The sequence below is a fragment of the Varroa destructor genome, unplaced genomic scaffold (assembly GCF_002443255.2).
Source record: "Varroa destructor unplaced genomic scaffold, Vdes_3.0 BEIS01000004.1, whole genome shotgun sequence".
Lineage (NCBI taxonomy): Eukaryota > Metazoa > Arthropoda > Arachnida > Mesostigmata > Varroidae > Varroa > Varroa destructor.
In genome coordinates this window covers 11,478,823-11,502,214 of record NW_019211457.1, presented here as the reverse complement: position 1 = coordinate 11,502,214, position 23,392 = coordinate 11,478,823, and the positions used below count along the sequence as shown (strand labels likewise).

Below are 23,392 nucleotides of genomic sequence, written 5' to 3'. Positions count from 1 at the left end.
GCTCGTCAAGTTAAACACTTGCAGCAGTACCTGAGACTCCATTCAGGAGCATTAAGTGATGCGTCAAGTTTACCCTTCTAAAGAACACTAGGGCGACCGCAGCAAGAACCGACCACTGCCATTTCGTTCTATTAATCCGTCCGAAAGCAGCGATTGGTATATACAGTACAATAGAGTTGTTATCAGTTTATCTCATGGGAATCATACAAGCTCCATGATCTGCTTGTTCGTTTCCTTAAGGCTCAGCAAAGCGCATACTTCTATGGTAACACCCCCAGCCCCTTTCCGTTATCCCTGGCTCGGGTGAGGCCTCTCAAGAGCATTACACGCTTCATCGACCTTTCCCCCCCTCCCTTCACTCGCCATCCTCGCAGAAGCGCCGTTCCGAAGACTATGGCCACTTACAGCCCAATGGGTGTTTTGTGTTCACCGTGTAACACAGCTAGTAGAAACCGCTCAATGGGTGGGAGGCGTCTCGTAGAGTATTGTGACTTTAATGGCTAGCCCACCAACCAGCTGAACAGCTCAATCCAACCCTGCTAACTTTCGTTATTATACGATATATATCGATGCGGTTTACCAGCGCCGCAGGGCAGATCTGTATAGGTACTATGGCTGACGGGTAACGTAAACAGCAGAGCCAGGCCATATATATCCGCTTGCATGAAGTGTAGATATAACTGATGTGGCAAGCGTACGAAGAAGAAGATTAGTATTAGCTTAGCTTTGCGTCTACAATACGTATATGTTGCTATTGTTTAAGAATAGAATCTCATAGTAATAACAATGACGTTGTAGTCTAAATGAGCGGGGATGGCGATGCTAGATACGCTATATTTGCAATGTGATGTGAAAGAGGAAGATCTGGGCCGGTGTTCTGTGGCCGCGTGATGTTCCTGTTTGCTCACCAATATTGCATACAATCCATCCAACCTAACGATTTTTTTCATTCATGCATTAGTTTTCTCGTCGGTGTTCGTTCACATATCTAAGTAATATATAAAACCAGCCACATAGTATCACTCGCGCACGAACTTTCGCAGAGACGGCCGGCGAACAGACCACACAAACCAATCAGCCCATCCCGACCAGCCCTTTATTGACGTACAGCAAACGCTATATTCACCACTACTTCCCCTAATCCTATACAAGCCAACTAATAGAGGATCTCAAGATCCTGCGCCATGCCGCTCAGCGTCTAACGCCTTCGCTTCGTTTTTTCCCTGTTCGCTGGCCGGCGATCCATAATCATGCTGTTAGCCAGGCCGCGCCGCGTCAATAATGGCTTTTTTTGCTTTACAAGTTAGAAACCAGCGGGAAAGGCTTAAAAATAGAAGGAAACTAACTGTCTAGGCCATGTTGATGCGCACGTATTGTATTAATGGCAACGCTGTACAGCTGTAGTCGCTATCATTGCTGGGATAACGGTAGTTACACTAATAATTGTCGTAGCTTAGCAGGAGCCATCTGCACACATGTGCATTAGCTCTGTTGTACCGCCCGGTTCAAGACAACGCTAAGGCGCTGTGCCGCTTTTTGGCTGGGTGCAACGAATGCACGGTTAACCAACTGTGATTAATAGCTGGATAGAGTGACTATGTTGGGCAGCAGGGGCTGGTCAGTGGTAGCTGTCTGTCGCCCAGCGTTAGCTTTGAGCTCTGGGCTCTCCATTACAGCGCAGGAACGACGAGAAAACAGCGTACACGCCGAGCCGCGCACGCTACCATAGCCCTTAGGGCGCGGATGGATTCAACCAAACCGTTCGGGCCTCCGGGACAATCCAAGGAAGAAGCAGTTTGGGGGCGGGGAAGGAGAGCGAGTTTAATGAAAGGGAAGCAGCGAATGGAAAAGAGGATCGGAAGGCCAAAGATAGACCGGCCCTGTGCCGTGGCTGCGGTATATCGAAAGACTAGTTTTAGGGATAGGTGATAGACTCTTTGTCGACTATTTCGTTGCGCAGATACGAAGTAAATACACTAACTGCCATACTACCGGATATTGTGCAGACACTGGTCTAGACAAAACCAAATAGATATCGAAGCGTCCAACCGCTAGCTAAACAGCAGCTAATTCTGTCTAATTGTATACGTGGACTGTGGACGAGAACAGAGAGAATCATTTGACTTTGGCTGGTTGCAGACAGGAAGCGAGGAGCAGAATAGGCAGATCGAAAGAGTGATTTGAGCAGATGGGGACGAAACCTGTAACTCTATGGAACTGCGCAAGATACAAACCAACTGGTAAAGATAATTATTTGTACAAGGCTGTACATGCGCGCGCGTGCATAAAGTGAGAATAGGTACGCTACGGGTGAGAGAGTTAGCAAGGTCGGCGCTAGAGCGGTTCTGGCTGACCCAACGTGGTCAGCGAAGCTTGAAGGATCAGCGGCTTTGCAAACTTCGAAATGCCCAAAGCACTTAGTTACTGTCATGTTTGTGTCCGAAACCTCTAACGCAGAATCCACGGTTGCGTTGAGGCTATCTATGAGAACGGATTAGATTCAGCTTTCAATGCTACGATGAGCTATTTCAATATACAACAAATTTCTTTCAAGATTATTGCGCCGCAGTAATATTTAATATTTGTTATTGTTATATTCTAAAAAACTACTTTTACTAAATAACATATGTTTGTTTATGCTGGGATGTGATCGGGAAAAGACCACGTATCTCTCTATTGTTTTATATCGTTGCGGCGAAAGCGAGGGCGTTCAGTTCAAGTCGGCTTGAATTATGGATCGATGTCCCGTTGGCGCCTATGAATACATGGTACACACATGTTAAAAGATCTGGACAATATAGCCGTGTGATATTTGTAAGTAGAGTGTTTTAGCAATAAATTTGTAAAGCGGATTACTAGGTCGCATTATGTAGTTAAGTGTGTATCTATATAGATTGAATCAATCAAAAAAACGCAGGCCTACTTCAAGTAGCAGCGGAAGGTCCAACTTAACCGATCTTCATAGGTTTGATGAGGGCCAAAAAATACCGAAGATTCTCAATCACTGTTACATGTTAGGCTTTGTATTTTTGGTAGTTGTTGGGACGTGCAAACTTCTCGCCTATTACGCCGGTTGTGGATGTTTCGGTGCGGCCATGACGGGCATCGTTTGTTTATCAGTTGGAAAAGTAAGTAATTATTGGACCGCAATACGGAGCTGCGTTGACAGCTAGATTCTGGCGGACTTGGAGAGATTCGACTGTCGGCCACTGATAAACCACAACCGCTCACAAAAAACAAGAACCCATTCCTAACATTATTGTTGTGTTGCTGACCGCTCGCCGACCACTGCGTACAGCCTGCTTTTCAGGGAAGAGCCTAACGCTGACTTTGGCTGGGTCTACTATTGTAGGGACCTAACTGTTGGGTTTTGTACATGAACTGGCAACGTCTCTGCTGCTATGAAAGGCCGAGTCTTTTCAAGAGAAATATAAGCTTATAGCTAAATTTGCGTGTCGACACCATCAACAACAACAACAAAGATCGCTTCTAGTAGTAGTTATAGTAGCAGTTATAGTAAAATGGTGGGAACACGAAAAGCGGTCCAGGTTCGAATCTGGGTGCGGACACAGTTCTTTTCGTGGCAAAAGCCAAACGTGTGAAGCAATGCTTAAAGTACTGGACAAAAAATTTAAAGCCTTCATTTATCTTAATAGTGAAGAACTGCTGGCATATTCCTTGATTCTTCTCCATTTCTTGCTTATTATAGCGTATTATTATGAACAGTGTGTAAATGCAATGGAAAGGTAGGTGTGGTACTGTTTTGAAGCTCGAACGGGCCTCAGCGTGGTGATTTGGTCGGTTCTTCTGTGGCACTAAAAAGGCAGAAGTCGCGAGTTCGAACCCTGTGGAGAAGTACACTATTCAAGATAGAAGCTACTTGAGCTGAGCTTCGACAAGTATGGATATGTGAGACCGCATTGCGTGAAAATTGCTGGACATACTCAGCATGTGCACACAGCAACAGCATCATAACCAATCAGGTTAGCTAATACAAATCAACTAATCCTCGATAATGGGTCGGTAGTTCGCCTTAGTACAACATGTTTCTACCTGAAAACAATTGGCGTTTCTATACGATATCGTGTATTATATATGTACATTTATACAGCGCGTACAGCATAGTATTTTCTATCATGTCTAAGATAGTTTACCTATGTTTAACATATTTACTATGAGTTTTACTTATGGGCAATAGAAATTGCCAATTAAAGAACCAGTCTGAATCCAACCGGAACAATGAATTATGTCAGATTCGCAAATGGTGATATTAGAATTAATTTTACCTATACTGAAGCCTACCTTTCTCAAGCAATGCCTAAAAAAAAAAAAAAAAAAAAATTTGAATAACCCAATAGCCTAGCTAGCTATAATGAACAGTTTTTGTTCGCATGATGCATCGTTGCTAAATAAGCTATCCAAATATACCAAGTATGGTTCACGTGCTTAAGCGTTTTCCGAGATTGTTTTACCTTACCTCAAAGCTGCATTACTTTCACCTCTCGAGGGTGCAGAAACGAACGAAGGTGTCTTCGTTCTCTCCGGTTTTTCCCAGCTGCAATAACTTCCGGCGAACGACGCGGCCAGCAGTGCACAATTTTCCTTGTATTCGGCCTTCGAGAACGAAGTTGACGGTAGGAACTGGTAAATAATAGATACTAGGTGATTTAGCAGATATTATTCCAAACCTCGTTCAATTGAATCAGCGAGCGGAGCGATTAAAGGTAGAGAACGGAGTCGAACGACCCTAATTTTCTTTACACTAGTTTATTCGTACACTGATTATTAGCTCGATGGTGTTAGAACGAGATATGCAAATTCGCGCCCGATGTTCGAGTTTCCTTTTAAGGACGACATTCCCTATGTGAGCCTATCTCTAGCGTAATAGGCTCGGAAATAAACTGGAGCTAGATTGTGTTTGTTTAATAGACCTACGCTCGTGGACAGTCAGTGCGTTCACAAAACAAATCGGTATGCAGATGTCACTTTTTATTGCTAAGGGACTGTGTTTTAAAGATGATTCAGCTTTATCTGACATCAAAGGTTTTCTTGACATGTCTTATAACTGAATAAAGTTGCAGAGGTGGGCAAATTTGAACGCAAAAGAGTGGTATGGGTAAAGAGTACGAGCAGGGAAATGAAGAACTTGGAGGCGGCCATTGAGAAGTTACGCATAGCAGCGTTTTCCATTCGTTCCCTTTAGGCTGCTGTGCTCGCTGGCGTTTTAGTCAAAATTCCCACAGGACCATGATTGCCGGCCAGGGGTTACCACCTTGAGAAATAGCGTCATGATCTCAAAGTGCGTTACTGCATACCGCTTTGTTCAATTATGCTGACTAAGTGAAACCACAGTCCCTGGGGTAGAATCTTTTATGGTCCGCCATTTTGGGTAATTTGTAGCACCACGTTTTAAATTGTTTCGACTTTCATTCCACGCTTGCAGTACATGACTTCTTTTATCATTAATAATGATCTGAATTATAGCCATTGAGTTGCAGTTTTTCGATGTTCACCTGCGACGTACAACTACCCAGTAGTTACGTAAATCAAAAAAAAAAAACATATTTTTATATATGGTATTAAAAGAAATTGCAACCCTTTTGATTCGGTGATATAGCACGCAATGTAAATAGGTGGCGCGTTATACCATTCCTAGAAATACTGGGCAAAATACTTATTCTAAGTATATCGATAGGCTTGTACTTGCCTGGTACTTAAGTTCTTCCTCTATTATGTCTGTCAATAGATATGTACACATGTATAAAAACTATATTCTTTTGGTTAGCTTTCTTGTGACTATTTCTATTGCGTATTGTGCATCAAAATCAACAATACCAAGTTCGTTACATTTAACCAGTATATCGAGCTGTGGTTTCATCTTAAATAACATCGCAGTGTTTTTTTCCCCTTCTCCTCGATTGCTTCCATACGAACCGCGCTGCGTTCTGCCATAAAGCCATCGACTGCTATCGCAGGAACGCTAATTATATATTACAATAGAATATTTACCTTATTTCACTATACTGTAGATAGGTATCTTCGTTTCCAAATCGGCCTCCCCTGGAGAGGCCCATACATTTTGTATGGTGACGTTCAACCAGTTCTTTGGTGCTACTGTGAACAAACTCCGCTGCGTGGAGTCACTTGCGGATTACTAGCGCATAACCAGCAAGTAGACGGGTAAACAGCTCTAGGTAAAGATCATCATAGCATAAAGCGAGGCAGGATGGAGGCGTAGGGTCGGCATGTGACGCGTGTCTCCCTGCGACGATAAAGTTGATTGATTCGCATTATCGGGCTTTATTTGCAGTCAAAGGACGTCCCGGGGAGAGGGGGCTATTACAGGAAACGTGCGTGAGGCCTGTCATTGTAACGAACCATTCTTAGCCATGTGTGCAAAAAGAACGAATGCTGGGAGTATATTTAGGCACACTGTCTGTAATGACTGACTATATCTGTTAAATATAATATATCGTATAGAAGTACACAAAACAACTGTTGCTGCATGGGGTGTCGCTCATGTAAGAGTAACGCCGCTCCGTCAGCTACTGAATCATTCAAGGAACACCTCTTTTGCTACGTTCACAGGGAACCGAACCGCGGTGCCCTCTTAATTTCCCTATCGTATGGACGACTAGCCGGTTGTGCCAGTGGGCGGTACCTTTCCTCAAGTGGTTTTTACGTCAAGTGGTCACGGGCCTTTGGCGTCGATGGGCGCCAATGTAGTTCTAGTTGTCGCTAGCTCCGCCGATATCTTCAAGGCAAAGTAACTTCTTAAGTTCCTGACCCTCCATCTATTCTAGCTGGCTACTATAAGTACGCCGACCGATCTTAGGACTCTCTACTTATTGACTGCCGATATCTCCGTCCGTTCCATATCCACACGAAGGCGTCACTTAAATATACAGGCATGCTTGTTGATTAGTCCTCAGACATAGGGTTTAGTGGAGATTCGGGAGCTTTAAATAAACCCTTGCAGGGTAAAAACTGGGTCCTGCGCACGTATTTAAGAACCCGTTGCTGGGACGTCTCATATCATTGATATAGCTAGTTTTATTTTTGTCCTTCCCATAGGATCTACGTCATATCATAGTAGAATGACTAGGCTCTCAGCATTTTGTTTCTTGAAATTTCGCTCATCGTCCATATAACTAGCTCGTATTATGAAAAATTTTTAAAGAAACTTATAAGAAAATCTCTTTTTTTAACCGTTATTTTTTGATCGATGTAACCTTGGCAGTGTATGTACGTCTACAAAGTCCTAGCAAAAGATTAAAGCCAACGTTTCTGCGCCAAAATATGCGACTGCATTCCTGGAAGTTTTTTTCTGTTGCGGGATTCCCCAGTTTCAGAAGAGTGAAAACGGTCCCCAAAGGGCTTTACTTTGGCGTCATTCTTCGATTTTATCCGTCGTTCGTTTTTTGACCTTATGCAAAACAGAGCAAAAAAAACAGCGTCTTGTCGACAACTCTCAGTTTATATCTTAGAGGAGTTTAGTGCAGTCCTTCTGATATACGATTATCTTTGGCGTCCAACGACATGCCGCTGGAAACGGATTTAATAGAGTACGTAATTGATTTTGCAGCCATCGTAAATACAACGAAAGCAGGACAGCTTGAGCGAATGAGGCTCTTTCTGAAGTCGCAATATGTAAGAAAAGACACTCGAACTGATGTCACCTAGATCAGAGATTGTCACGGAGAAATAAAAAGCGCAGAATTTAATAGAAATTTGAAGAAAACTAAAGAAAAGTATTTTTAAATAAATAACAGAGTAAATAAATGAAACACTGAGAATATGACGAAAGTGAACCAAGCATCGCAGTCTGAGGATCTATTCAAACTAAATAAGATAATGAATCAGTAAATTAAAGAGAGCACACAGAAGAAGTATAGGTTAGTAGCTTTACCCAACGTAAGTGACCAAATCTTTATCACTGCCAGAATAACTTCTGGCCTAAGTTATCGAATAACTATTAATAATTAAACTCGAACTATTCCAAGCAAGTTAGTCAAAATCTCACACAGGACTTTTCTCCTGTGATCCAGTTAGTGCGCGGCACTGCACTAAACTAGAATAGAACTTTACGTATAGAGCAGTAAACTGAAAGACTCTCTCTTAACGTGTCATAATACAGGTTTGGAGAGTAGCTTGCGGTCTGTAATATGCAACAGAGGCTGTGCTCTTTTTTGTTAGGAAGTCCTGCCTAAACATCTGGCTAAAGGTCACAAGGAAGGCCATGAGAGGAACTCACCATAGTAGACAAGCCGCAGACGAAGGTATTGGAGCCTCTGCTAAGTTAGGAAGCTAATACCTAATATCCATAATATAAAAGAAGAAACAAGAAGGCTTCGCATATCTGTATTTGAATCAATAGCGGATAATACCTGGAGCTAATCAATAGCGGAAAATACCTGGAGCTACTACTGCACTGGTCACGAAAATCTTCCAGTCCATGAAAAGTCCAGCGCACACTCCCACAGCGGGTAATCCAGGTCTACAGAACAGTTAACACCTAAGCAGTCTTGGTGCTTGCTAATTAAATGCCTTGACAACCCAGGTTGGAAAACGACGTACCACACAGTTCTCCATGGGACACTTTATAAAGGTACTTCTGCCGGATTAGAAAAACGTCATCTGATATATGCGTCATTGCGACTTGGGTACAAAGGGCTATGCCTTGCGTAAATCGACAGAGCTGCGCACCTGAGTTGGTAGAAAGCAGACCAACAAGGAGTTTGAAAGGAATAAAAATCGGACATCCAAGCGTTTATCCGTGATATATATGAGGATAGAGAGAAACGGCGAAAACCAATAAAAAAAAATACTGCTGGAAAAGGAGATGCTAGTTAAATACGCGTAGAAACGCTCCAAGAAATCCCGGGAACCAAGAGAAAAGTCGAAGGGATAGTCAGGCTTCAAACAGGTCTAGTCTGCATCGCAGGACGCGCATCGCAGTGTGCATCGTTCGGGACAAAGCACGTTCGAAATAATGGGGAACCTGGCTATTGTGACTTCTAACTGCTAACTTACCCGGAGGCGTTTACCCCTTCTGTTGCCAATTCGTAATGATAATCAATACACAACTGGACTGGTGGGGAGTCAAGCTCAATGCAGACGGGTATAAGATTAGTTGGTATCACTTTGCTGGACCAACACCAGTTATTCCGGATAGACCTCACACTGTCCCGAGATCTGATGTATTGTGCCAAACTGGTAACCTCCAGTAATGCATTTAAAGTTCTCTCGTCCACATTGATAGATTTGTTCTTATCCATGTTAGGCTTGGCAAATCAGCTTCTAGCCAGTTGATTAACTTATATAAAATTTCAAATCTAGAACCGTCTTCTTTTTACAAGTTCTCTGCGATTAAACAAAGAGCAACGGAATCGACGTCCAAAACTATTAATCTTACGTCACTACCGGGGGTTAATCTCCCAGATAAACTGAACGTGAACGGGAGGAAGGCAGTGGAAACGATAACGTGGTATATATACGCATCGGACGGAAAGCTAAATACTTTGGTCTTTCGGCGGCCAATTGCTAAGAAAAGTGAATAGGGTTTCCACGCTTACCCATATCTGGCTATTTGATTTCCAGAGACAATCTACTTATGCAAGTCGTGATGAAGAGCTGTGCTGGTTGCACTGTATAATGTGCTAACAACTTTAGAGAAAAAAATCAAAAGAGAACAGGTAGTCCGATAGTTGATTTTTCGTAGGTTTCAGTATTCACTAGCGGGGCATAAATTGATGTTACTGGCTCTCGTGTGGCCAGGGGCCGCGTTCAGCCAGTCAGTAAACTCAGACTGATAGGCTTCAAGTTGAACCTAGCATAGACCTTGCCAAGACTAGAAAATCTTGATCATGATATCGATCATATTAACACTGTCGCAGTTGTCAGCGATCAACGGTCACGAAATGCGTATTTCTTCAGATCATTAATAGCGGCATTACGTGCGGTATTTTGTTACGCAAAAAATGCTTACTTTTTTTTCTCTAATTCTTCTCGGCCCTTTCATAATCCTAGTTTCATCTCTACGAAAATAGACAAAAATGAATTTAATTAAACGTTTAGCCAGCGCGTATGCGCTCGTACGAATTGACCCATTTTTTAAAAAATATTTAGAGTAAATGTCCGCCCGCAATTTGACAGGTTAGATATTCCCATTTTTCGCATCACGATTGGAAAAGATAAATTGGTGTTTAAATGCTGTTAATAAATGTATATTTTTTAGAAGCATTTATATATATCTGGCTAAATTGCGGATTCATAACATGTATGTTCTATTCTCAACCGCACGCAGACTACGTAACGTACACTTAGCTGTATAAAGTACACGACTTTACGAAATTTGAGAGATTTTATTGGAATAATATACATTCTCTTTTCATAGGTCACGCTTTTTTACTCCGAAAATCATCATTCCGCGTTCAGTATCGTCTGCTTCCTGTTGAACTGAACATCCCGTACGTACACGTAACGTAGCTAGGCATCGGTTCGATCCGGTAAATAGCAAGGATTTATCTACGAAGAGAAGATTTTATACATATGATCCGCCACGTGGCGGTGGTCTTTCGCGGCCGTGGGTACCTGAATTCTTTCTTCAGTCCCTGCTGAGTGTTCTGTATAGTTGCCAACTAGCGAGCCAGCATTAGGCCCAGCGAAGCAGTCCCATTGCAAAACTAGCCGGAACAATACTACCTAGTTACGCGAGTGGTAAGCTTGTAACTTGTTGGCGAGCTGCTGAATTATCGACCGTGAGTTGTCCCCCTACAGCTGCCAACTGCGCAGACTGCATGGAGTAAAAGTCACATTGACGCCACCTACTAGTTCATGCAAGTTAGCCAGTCGAGTGCGTCAACAAACGACATTTTAGTGAAGCTACCTGGGGCTGGAACGAAAAGGACTCAGGTAGGTCAGCTCGATTTCTTCGGAAACAATGGCAATGAACGAGAGAAAACGTCAGCAGCATTCGCCGACCTTACACCTTTACAATGGCCTTACATTTTTAACTTACATAGTTTTCTTTGATTACTATTAAATATCGATTATTACGTTTGCCAGAGCGTTCGAGTCATTGAGTCAAGAAAAGTCTAGGGAATCGTTCAGGATGATTGAGCAATGTTTGTTTAAATATTCAAATTTCACTTTTGTTCACTCACTCATTTGGTGTTCCATTTTTGCGTGTAACTATCTCTTAATTTTAAGGTAGAAGTTTGAAGCTTGATTTAAAACCCTAAATGGAATAAGACGTTTGCTGGTAAAGAATCCTTAATCTGAAATAACTAATGATACACACAATATATCTACACGTTCCTATATCGCATTAACAGAACGAACAAGGCACACCTTGTCATCATTGAATGATTATTGACTATTGAATGCCGCTTTAAATACCAGCTTCTAGGGGACAATTACTTCCTATAAAAGCTATACTATTGTGAATGTAAAAAAAAACTCAGCCAATGGCCAAATGGTAGCCAAGCTAACCCTCTTCCATGTCCGCCTTCTTCTGAGGTCAATGAAATCCTGCCCAAAAACCAAAAAACGGGTAGCTTGCTTGATTGGTATTACTTTTTGTGTCCTCGAGTAACGGGAGGAGTTGGACGACTTGAAACGTTGGAATTCTGTCAAGAAAGCCTCTTTCCTTGTCTACCTTTTTTCCACTTTTTGATGGTTCTAAGCACAGCCTTCCAACCTACCCATCTTGTTTTGCGCATACAGCTGCTGGTATATGTCCGTCAGTAAGCAAGCGACTGTTCGTTTCTACATCTCGTTGTCTTTGTGATCCCGTGACCCCGAGGACGACGACAAGGGACGATTTTCCTCTTTTCCACTGTCCAACGAACCCTACTTAGTCTACGTTCTTTGCCCTATAGCACCCTGCCACCTTGAACGCCCGCGGCAGACGGTAGCAGCAACGGTTCTGGATGCAACGAAGTTTCTTACAGCCATCACCTTCGCTACTTTCGCTGCTGGGGCCTTTCTCCCTTTCGTCTCGCTCGGCTGTACTGTCAGGACTAACACGGCTTCGCTCCGGCTGTAACGGGGTCCTTACACTCGTTTGCTTCTGCACCAACGTCGACCCTGGTTCCCTAGCCAAAGTCGCCCTATCCAATTCAGTCTCTGACCGGCGTCACTCTTTGCACCCTTAAAACAAATTCCAACTTCGTCTACTCTGTAATGCAGTACTAGGTCCTCTCCTTATTTGTACGCCCGTCTGCTCCTAGGTGTATAGAACCATCGGGCTGCTCGTTTGCCGTGCCTCCCTGTTATTCTCGTTCATTCGATTGGGACAGCGATTAACCACATGGGTTAGTACCCCCACATTCAGCCACTTCTTGTTTTTACATCTCATTCTGCCACATCTCGTCAAGCGTTCGTTTGCTGTCGGTTGCATCGTTTAACCGTGTCTCTTTGCGTTGGCTTGGCCACCAGGTCTCCGGATGGCATCAAGGCGCAGTGCCGCGGGCTGCAGCGTGAGCTGGAGTGACGTAACCAGGCTACAGAGCAGGAGCGATGAAAAAAGCCGAGAAAAGGCATACGGAGAATACGAAACAAACACACAGAGAGCAAACATTCGCACAACGAAAAGGCAGGGGCAATATGGTTACGCAGGTCGCTGTTCTGCAGCATCTGTGATGTGACATATGTGATGCACTATCCGAATTCCTATCTGACTAGCAAATGACGCGCAGGAACACAAAATCTAATGAAAACGATGAACAGCGTTAGAGCCGTAATATCCGCGGAAGTAAATGGACAAGCTGCGGAAACGTGTCCAGGACGCAGATGGGCAAAAAACCAGCTGCGGTAAAAAAGCGCATAACGAAGCGCAAGAAACAAGGAAAGTACATGGAGGAGGGTATGAAATGAGTGAAACATAAACATTAGAGTTAAATTAAGCTTAGTTCATTTTTCCTTTACACATAAACTGTCTTATTTGAAGATAGAATACGCACCGTTCTCTAAAGTTGTATGCGTTAGATTACACAGCAGTCTTCTCTCCGAACAGAAACGAATCCTTGAATGAAACGCCGGTTATTACATTGGGCGCTCTATTGCCAAAAGCAATTCTACTCGTATTACGCTTGCAGGTTTTCTCAGTGTGACAGATGGTTATTTTGAAGGTAATCTTTGAAGATAGGTATCCCCCATACTGAAAAATACCGGGCCATTTGTGTTGAGCACGGTCGTGATTACTAACTAGCTACATAAAGCGTGTATAAAAATGAATCGTCAAAAAGCCTTGTTTGCACAGTTATCATTATTATGAAAATCGGCGCTCACTCGTACGTAGATAAGAGTGGATTTTGTTTGTTTCCGAATTATTATTTCGCCGTATACTGGTACATAATTCAGCTACAGAGCCTCATCAGGGATTCTGAGTACCGAATATAAATATGTATATAAATATAATATACGAAACTATGTAGCTAACCCGTTTTGTCGCCTGCTTAAGACGCTTTATTAACTGAAGAGGATAGGTCTATTTTTTTACTGTAGATCACAGTATCAGATTAGCAACACGTCGGGACAAAACTGCGTTTGGTCCAATGATTGATGGTTGGATATAATGAATGCTTTATCTAAAGCCAACTTCGAACTGTATGACCGAACGCTGTCGCAATGAAAAATTCAAGCTTCAAAGCGATGAAATACGCGAGGTAAGTGATATAATTTATTGAGGTGCTGTTCCAAAAGTGACTATCATGTTATGCCTTAACGATAGTCTGAGTGATGGCAGGCGTGAACCTAACGCTGGCTCGTCTATAGACCTGAAAGGCACAGTTAACGCAGACAGCATCACTTAGGTCTATCCATACCCTCCCTTCTCAGGCGAGTTAAAAAATCTTTCTGCTTAGATGCAATAATAAAGAGCACTGTTTTTGATCGCACGGGTACACGGTTATAAATTACGTTGACTAGAAAAAAATAGTTCGAAAAGTAATGTATCAGGCTGAAAATTAGGCAGCGAGACAACGTCTTAATATGCGGATCTCTCCACAAAAGTTGGTCTAGTAATATCACTATGTTACAGTATTATATGTAGCTAGGTTCAGCATTGATTTGCAATAAATACTACATTTATCAACTAAAATCCGACTTTTCATGTTGAGGGATCTTTCCGTCCCGTCAGGGTGAACAGGTGATATTTTTTGATTCACTGTATCTCCTTAATTCATTGCTATCATTATTTCACGACAAAGTGATGTTGATATTCAGACAATTTACTGATTCGGCCGCAAACGAAGCACAAGAAATTCGCTAGATTTGCGTTGAAACCGGACGTTCATCAGCTAGCCTAAACCTAGTAAGGACCGGGGTTTCGTCGTTACCTATGCTCAGCGCAAAGCTAAGCTCCACCGGTATTTTACCGCCGAATGGCGTCGAAGCGAGGGAAATGCCGAGAAGCAACAATGCAACATTTTACCTCATATTATGTATCAGCTTTGGCTTTTAGTGCAACTGCTTCCCTAGATTGTCCTTGTGTACCGATAAAAGAGTTTTCAAGTTGTCCAAACAGTCGCTGGTTTATACCTGTTTTTCGCCTTTGTCCTTAACTAGGGTGGCAAGCTCACAAGATAAAAGTCCGATATATTACTAGTCTTCAATCGCCACAGTTTCCACCAGCCGAGAAATGCCCTCCTGAGAACAGACACCGTCTTTGCTAGACGTGATGCGATTAAAAAGTCTCTCGCTTAGCCATATAATATACTCGCAATTGCTCGCCACGACGTTTCTCAGAGCACTCATGGGATCTTCGAAATACATAATGATGATTATAATAGTATTAATGATAGTGTTCCTGCTTCTACAGCGGCTGCTGATGAAGACATGATCGTATCTGTCAAGCGGTGCAAGAAAAAGCAGTGACTGCGGCCAGCAGAGGAGTTCACACGTTCATTTTACAGAGGTCTCTCGGTGGTCAAGAGCCAGGTCCAGGTAGCCAGGGCACACTGGAAATTATTTTGTTGTCTGCCGCAGACATGCGGCGATCGTCGCATTGGAAATCAGGATAGCACGGTAGAAGGACGCATAACGCAACACCAACTCAACGGTCTCGTATAGCACTCATTCGGGGCAAATGGAGAGGAAGCCCTTGAGTTCGGTCTCAAAACACAGAAGGCGAATTTACGGTTTCGCTCGAAGGACTTCGGCCCCAGAAAACAAAGAAAAGGGACAGCGCGCCAGGAAGTTCCTGGCGCTTTCACTTGACAGGGAAAGCCTCACTGTGTGTGTTTGTAACCAAATGATTTTGTTTTCTTTTTCGTATACTGCACCGTGCTCTGTTTTTTTTTTTTTCGTAAGTAGCAGAGTAAGTTGTGCTTGACAGTGGGTGTGCTCTAGCTTGCTGGCCAATGGGTAACTGTGTCCAGTTTAGCTTGCCCTCAAAGTGTTTCAATGGAAAGGACTGAGGTGTCCCGGCGGTCTTGCCCTGCACTATCACTTGTGACTGAAGTCTTGCTTAGACTGAACTGAGATTCTGCCCGACGCTCATTCAACTTCCAACGTACATGTAGGCGTTAAAAGCAAAAAATTTAGTAATTCGCAGCTTATATGAGCTTCGCCACGTTAACGATAACAGGAATAGATCATATCGTTAATTAGCTACGTGAATAATTCCTATAGGGACATTCTCGTTAGAGGAATTTATCGCACCTGTTAAGAAAATTTACAAAAAAAAAAAAAAAATTCTCTCCTACAGAACTGTTTCCACTGAACCACATTTTGTTGGTGTCCATAGATGCTATATAGCCCAGTGTATCGTAGAATATGTAAATACGGTTTATCATATTATACATACATTGATTGGCTATCGTCTATGCTGGAAAACTAAAGTAACGTTATTGCACGTCACGTAATAATTCCGTCTGCGTGAGTTCCGATCTTAGCTAATGCATCTTCGCCTGCCGTCCGGGGTACGTCTACTGAGTTATGCCGCACTATGGACCCAGTAAATGTTTGCTTTGTGAAATCTCATCATGATTTATGTATATTTTTTCTTTATTTTCACTTGATTACGTTGGCTGATTGTGCAACGATGACGCCAAAACGTAGCTTACTTTACCATCAATAGAGAAGGGACGTACAATAGCCGAACGCCTTATTTCGTTTTTACCACCGGGCCGTTTCGGCTTCATAAAACGTGTGTCGGCCATGTTCGAATAAATGAAATTTAAGGTAGGCAAATTAGCCGTCCGGTGTCTGTAACCGAAGAATCCGCATTTAGCGGCGAAGGGGCGCAGCAACCACTCTTCGAAAGCGTGTCGTTCCACGTGCAGTATAATGTACACGTTCTATAATCGGGTGGCTTTGTAAGGCAATCGATGCGCTGAGCGGACCGAAAAGTTCTCGAGTTCGTACTTCAGTGATCTCGAAAAGCCTTCGTCGTTGACACATGGCGTAATCACGTCATCGTATTAACGGCCGGTCTATCAAATATTCCCGTAAAGTGTCTGAAGGATCCAGTAGCTGGTGTTGGCTGTCTCTCGCCTATGGTAAAACAGTGAGAAAGGAATGAAGAACAAGCGTAACTGAAGTCTGCAGTTGGACTAGCGCTAGGTAATAGTAGAAATCTGACACGGCAAAAGCGACACCCATCAGACAACAAGATACTGATGGCACCTAGCTAAATGAAGCGTTGTTGACACTAACGTACCCTCTCAGAGCCAACCTAGCCAGAGTGCTACAGCGGAAATAGTGGCCTAATGCTGGTCACGAAGTGTTTTGAAAACTTCACCATTGAAAAAAGTCACTGGGCGTCGATCTGACACCAGGCAGCGATGGGGAAAGAATAAGCTTCGATATGGTCACAATTTGACGGATGCTACGCTTTGGCTAAAATTAACTGCGTATACCATCAACAACACCATTGTCTAAATCAACTTATCCTATAAGACGATTACGTATACTTGGATTGTGGGCTATACTGTTGGTCATCTTTATGGGTTCGATGAGATGCCCACCCATAAAGGTGGAGGTTATTTGAGAACAGGGGGCTGTGCTACGACTGACCGTCTTTCTCCCTTGGCGACGGTTAATCGATGAGTCGTTTCAGGAAAATAATGGCTACGATGCGTCCAAATAAATAATTTACTATTTATGTTTATTCGCTGATTTTATAGAAAAGGAATAACGTGTCACACTCTTAACTTTATCATGGACGACTATTTTTCAGAACGGTCTATCCGTTCCACGTACACGAAGGTAAAAATCTATAATCGATAGTTATACACTGGAATTTGCACACAAAAATAGTTCAATTCTATTTGCTAGATCATCCTCATGATCATATGTAGCACATCGTTCCTATATGTGCTTTATCTAAAAAATCAATGAACAATTGCATTTTCCCGTTATACCTTACTGACACCGAATATTAGAATCCTTTTGATGGTGTAGGTGTAACGTGGCTGCTGCTGATCTTGAAGACACGTGGAGAGATTTACCTTCGATGAAACATCGACTGAAGACACTTATGTCGTCGGCCTATTTAGCTCCGCCAAATGGGTTCAGACGAACCATTTGTGGAATTATATACGCTACCAATGATCTTGTACGAAAAAGTGGGTTACTACACAAAAATGATTTTCCTTTGTTAGAACGGGTCGTGATTATGGCCAGAGAAGCGATTTACTAGTCTTCGATTCTCGAATTCAACAGGTCGAAAATTACAAAGGGTGTAAACATAGTTCTACACGAAGTTCTGCCGCACAATGTAAAATCGGCTTCTGAATGGCTCAGGTACTGACACATTCACGAGTTATGTTTTGTTCGAGAAGAGAGAACGAACACTGACCAATTACGCATCGTTCTCTAGAAAAGTTCACCTAGCTGGAGCTCGTACGCCGACCCTTGTTATGCGTACTTCTGGCTATACCAATAAAGCCTGGAAAATGTATTTCAACAACAACTGCTTGTAACATGTTATTCATTACAACGACATATACACAGCAGGTCTGAAACTACGATACCATAGTTTAACTTGACATATATACATATACATGTCTTCTTACTCAGCTAAGTTCTACTCAAGGGTCACTTCGTTCTTTTAAATTCCCTCTAAAGTATCGACCACAACCAGTTTCACACATACCTAAAACAGAGAAACACGTATAGCCCCAGCTCACCCTGGCCGATATAGCTCCCCAGGACTATCATATAATGAAAACAAAAATGCAATAACTTTGAAAAAAATGTACATTGTTTTGAGCCCGTTTTCGAAAACTTCGTTTTGTGATACGCGAATCGACAATAGAAAAACAATATGGGCATTTAGTTTTTTGATCGTTAAAAAAAGTTTGTCTAAATGCGAAAAAAAAAAAAATATCTCGTTGTCTTAGGTAGAGAAAAAAAATCTGATAATGCAAGCTTCATTAGAGATCTAACTCGTGCGCACCCTCGAAAAATATTAAAAGCTTGGCAATATTAATATATTCCTCGTTAGAAAATACCGTAAATATACCCTCATCTAGCTCTACCTAATAATTTTAATTTCAATTTTGTTTTGTATACATATAAATGACTGTACCATTATGATAGGTTCTTGACCATCAGTTTGCTTTTTCAATCAAGGCTATTTTTTTAGCTTCATAAGAATCCATACTTGGCATTTATTTAACGCTGGAATACCAATCGGGTCCATTCGTCATGGCAGGATTATCATAATAAAGAATGCCAACCTTGCCTTTGATAAGTTGCTCAATCGTTTCACACTCAGTGACAAACCCTCGATCGATCGAAAAAATCGATATTACCTTAGTAATACGTTACAAATAAAATTTTTCCTAATTAATAAAATAATTCACATATAGCGTTTCTCTAGTAAATTTAATTTACATTATTAGATGGTGAAATCTACTAATTTTTTTACACCTTAGGATGTCTAATGGCCAACTAGATGCTACATTTTTACTGGAAGTAAATCTAATAAGCCGTAGACTATGAGCCGTAGTCGTAGATTCAATTGCAATCCGCCCATAATCCATTAGTTGCGAAAATAAAATTGTTATAATTCATCTTCGAAAATTTCGAAATTTGCCCCTGCTCGGACATAGCATAATGTTAAGTAAATATTTCATTTCAGCCAATTCGTTGATTTCGTCAACTAAAAAACCGTACAAGCGCTTTTTGATGTTTAGCTGCTTGTAAAATTTGACCCTGTATTAGTAACAAGAACAGACATAAATAATTGGCCAAAACATTGTTCGTCTCAAGCTGACTTCTACGTAGAAGAATTGGATGTTTCTGGGTCTGGTAAATATCTGACAATACTTGGCTGTTTATTACCTTAAATAAAAATTTAATCAGATATGTTTATATCTAAAAAAAAAAATAGCTGTGCTAATGCTAATTAATTTCAGACTCAAGTTTGTTACACACGTAGCGTGCTCGTTCAGCTTTTTTCGAAAATTCGAATAAACTTTACTCAAACATATCATGAATAATAAAGAACGTATAAAAACTCGTCACTAATTTTGCTAGTATTTTGCGGAGATTTTCAGTTGTTAAATGCTAATATTCTAGATTCCTAGTAAACTTATTTGCCACTACTACAGATGGGCTTCGCCCACTCTTAAGCTATTGAGAAATCTTTAACTCTAATGTGAAAGGAGTCTTCCGGCCAGATTTTGCAGATATACACAGTCAAAGGCCAAATACACAGTCAATAACTTCATTTTCCAGCGGTCGTAAAAATGGTGATCCGTAAGCGCGAGGCCTGAACAATACGGCCTGAACTAAGCCCAGTTGGGTTCTGGCAAGTCGATTTTCATGATCTTTGCTGGACGTTGTCATGCACTCAATAACACTGATGTATACATAAATTGTTTTTGACCGTTTTGGTCCTATCAAGCCTTTATAGTCATCGTATGAGACCCTGTCTGGCAAATGCAAATGACTAGAATTGAGATTTGGCTTGAACCTGAACTTAGACATATCTCCTTTACATCGATGTACAGTTGCTACTTCTCGTTACTGGTAACAACTCTCGGTAGAAATTTATCGTTGTGGCTGTATCTTGTTCGGTGCTAGGCGAACGATCAACAGGTAATGAAAAAGTGTAAAATTTTATTTAGTTCATGGGGTAGCTTATATAGGTAGATAGATGAAACAGTTTTATTTCGGTCAGCAGCTAATGAAAAATGTTTCATCTCGCTTTAGGCCAAAATTACTTTTTTTTTGCTAATAACACGGATGATTAATTCAGGTTTGACGTGAGATATTATGCTCAGTTGGTCCTTTTTAAGCATGTAATCAAATGACTCTTTTGATCACACGGTCATTCATTGTATTTAATATTTGTTCCAACGCTTCGATTATGTAGCAGAACTCCCTTATAGTTTAAGGCCCGACGTAATTTTGTTATATCACGTTCTCTAATGAGACAAATCACACGAGTTATACAAACTAGTTCAAATGAAACCTTATGTTTATGGTCTATGATCTTTTCAGAAAAATTAACCGGCTTTATGTGTATGTCTAGAAACAGTCTAGGCATACACTTGAAGGTGCCCAAATATAAAACACACTCTTTTGTATTGCTTAAGTAACAATGAAAAGCCTCGTCCGAAACCTAGTTCGAATAAACTTTACTCAAACATATCATGAATAATAAAGAACGTATAAAAACTCGTCACTAATTTTGCTAGTATTTTGCGGAGATTTTCAGTTGTTAAATGCTAATATTCTAGATTCCTAGTAAACTTATTTGCCACTACTACAGATGGGCTTCGCCCACTCTTAAGCTATTGAGAAATCTTTAACTCTAATGTAGATAGTAGATGGTCCTACTTGCGTGCTCTTCCAGAAGAACACGGGAAATAGATCGAAAAATGTTTTAAGCGTTTGCCATTGCTTCGCTAGACGAAGTATTTAGCCACCTACTCACTCAAATGAGTCAATCGAGTCGGATGGTCGCCGTCGGTGCTCGGTCTGTTCAGCCGAGCAGAAGCACACCTTTGTCGCCTACAACCAGCTCGTACCGACCCCCTTCAAACCCCTTGCTCCTTTCATGATCTTCAGCACCCTGATCCGAGAGAGTTGCTTCAAACTTAGAGGAATTATGACCATCGAAAACTTAAACGAACGCATATTCTACCGTAAGGGAAAATTCTCTACTATCGAAATGAATTACATGGGGATGTCTGTTCATCATTAGCAAAAACCGTGACTCAAGGTTCTAGCAAGGTCCTCAATGTCAATCAGACAATCTCCTTAATCCTTGAGCGATAGTCCGGGACTATAAAAGGCAATTGAACTTATCATTCTATCAGCGAGAAAAAGTTGTGTCTCAATACTTATTAATATCATTCTGCTACTACTAATCTCAGAATATTACGCGGTCGAAGTTAGTTACACATGTGTAACTGCACGGAAATGTAATTATAATAACAGTTATCACGCACTTGAACCGATTTCGCCTACGAAATGGCACAAACTAAAGCAAATGTATTTCGCTGAGTATGTCTACCGGGAACTCTTTGCAAACATTAAATCGTATATAGAAAATAATACAAGTTACCCCTGTACAAATAAACTTACAAGGTATGCATACGAAACTTTAAAATGCTTTCTGGGATTAGATTCAATTTTTCACCATAGTGCTCTTCCTCGTGGCCCGCAGCGGCCGTTGTCGTGATATAGACGGCGCCAGACCCAAGATGCAGGTAGATAGGCATACTGTAGGCAGGTAGGCTGACTGTCTGTCTCAAGTAAGCAGCCAGCTAACGAAAACTAAATGAGACCCCACTCCCCTTTTTGTGCAGCTCCTCCTTCTGGTCAGGCGCTCAACCAGTTACTCTCGCCTGGGTTAACAACCGGCTCTCTGACCGGGTTCGAAACCTCTGCTAGCATGTCGCATAGATATGTGGTAGCCGCCAGGAAGGAAGCTCTTGTTGTTAAGACTCAACGAGCAGTAGCGCTCTATCTGATAAGCGTATGTGTCCAAACTGTTCAACTGCTGGATAACGTGTGAAGGCCTATCAGTGGAAAATAATGAAAGCGTCCCTAGCATCATGAAATGTGAAGTGTGTGGCGTAATCGTTTAGAGCAATACATGGCTTACTGTGACGCCAGCGACAATTGTTAGCTTGCATCCGTGTGGCCGATAAAATCATTATTATAACTATATCAAAACAATTGTTACGCTAAGTTTATAACAGTAACTTGAAGTGACTGACTGAGAATTCGCGTATACGACATCGGTTTTCTGTGGGGCACAAGTTTGACCTCCGAGCTGTAAATAACTTCTTGAATCGTAGAGACTTTGCCTGATGATATTTCGTCGAGAAAAGTCTGATATGTGATATTGCATTACTTACGGATATAATCGGTGCTAGCTATAATAATCAAGCTAGGGCTGATGATGTACAAAGATAGAGTTTTCCCTTACGAGCGATCCAGTATGGGTAAGTAGCATCGAGCAACGCTGCGACGGACGTATCTAAACGCTTTAATCATAACTAATGCAATTGTCTTTATTCTATTATTAAGTAAGAAGACAGACCGCTACACTGCTCAGATGCACACATTTTAATAGTCTGTTTACCACCATATAATACTCTGCTTGACTTGTACGACCACAATCGTCCACCAACTAACTCTAATGGGACCCTAAATTCGGAAAACGTTTGTGGTCTACGTTTTATTAACCCACGTCGTTGTGCTGTCATATCGAAGGACACTTCTCTCAATGTGTCTTTCCCATTCAAGTGTTTCTAGCTACAAAGGTTCCTGGCACCCTAATGATGCGAAGTTTTATAGTGGATCGTCACGCAGTTGTCAACAGACGACTAGCCAAAAACTCAGTACATTAAATATTGGTATCCATCCCCGCTTATATCGGCAACGACATGCAAGAAATCACTTAATATGTGCGAAGTTCCGTTCATAGGGTACTGAACGAACCTACAAAGAAAATCAAAGAACAAAATTATTGCTTTCTCTAGACACGGACGACGGCGGGATTATGTTACTTATCGAGGACGTTGTAGGACGGCATGATACAGTTGCTCGATAAAATGCTCGATCCGAATATCCGGCCATGTTCCAATAGCGGGTCACTGAGTGACAAACCGTTTGCTTCTATTGCTGATAATGCTACTATGTCCACATCTGCCTCTCATAAAATAACGGAGAGTATACGAACTAGCACTAATCAAGCCGTTGAGGCCTGAAAACTTACTAGGGAATTACCGCAAAAAGCAGGCACGTGGCTGACGAAACGTATGATCGTGGAGGAAAAGCGGTCCTAATTTCAGTGTCTACTGGATAAAAGCTATAATGGCTCGACAGGAACAGGTACAGTTGTAGATTTTATTTAGGCGGAGACGTTTTACTTGTTGTCATTATAAACACTGCGGTAGATCGTGAGCTTATACCGTGA

General features: G+C 41.8%; 2 protein-coding genes across 4 annotated transcripts in view; one reads left to right on the top strand and one right to left on the bottom strand.

The window, feature by feature from the left end:
* LOC147755847 (uncharacterized) overlaps window positions 1-23,392 on the bottom strand; it is a 90,640-nt gene that overhangs the window by 10,155 nt on the left and 57,093 nt on the right. Inside the window, exon 3 of one of the 2 annotated variants that reach the window (XM_086988069.1) lies at window positions 4,478-4,641. The exons of the other annotated variant lie outside the window; for it this stretch is intronic. Coding sequence (XP_086844195.1) covers window positions 4,478-4,641 — 164 coding nt within the window. The remainder of the gene's footprint in view (window positions 1-4,477; window positions 4,642-23,392) is intronic. 2 annotated transcript variants of the gene reach the window in all.
* Kank (KN motif and ankyrin repeat domain-containing protein 2 kank) overlaps window positions 3,839-23,392 on the top strand; it is a 152,907-nt gene continuing 133,353 nt past the window's right edge. The window contains exon 1 of one of the 2 annotated variants that reach the window (XM_086988061.1): window positions 3,839-3,983. In XM_086988061.1, coding sequence (XP_086844187.1) covers window positions 3,950-3,983 — 34 coding nt within the window. In that variant the 5' untranslated portion in view covers window positions 3,839-3,949. Of the gene's footprint in view, window positions 3,984-22,393; window positions 22,416-23,392 lie in introns of those variants that run through there. The other variant, XM_086988060.1, reaches the window with a different exon arrangement.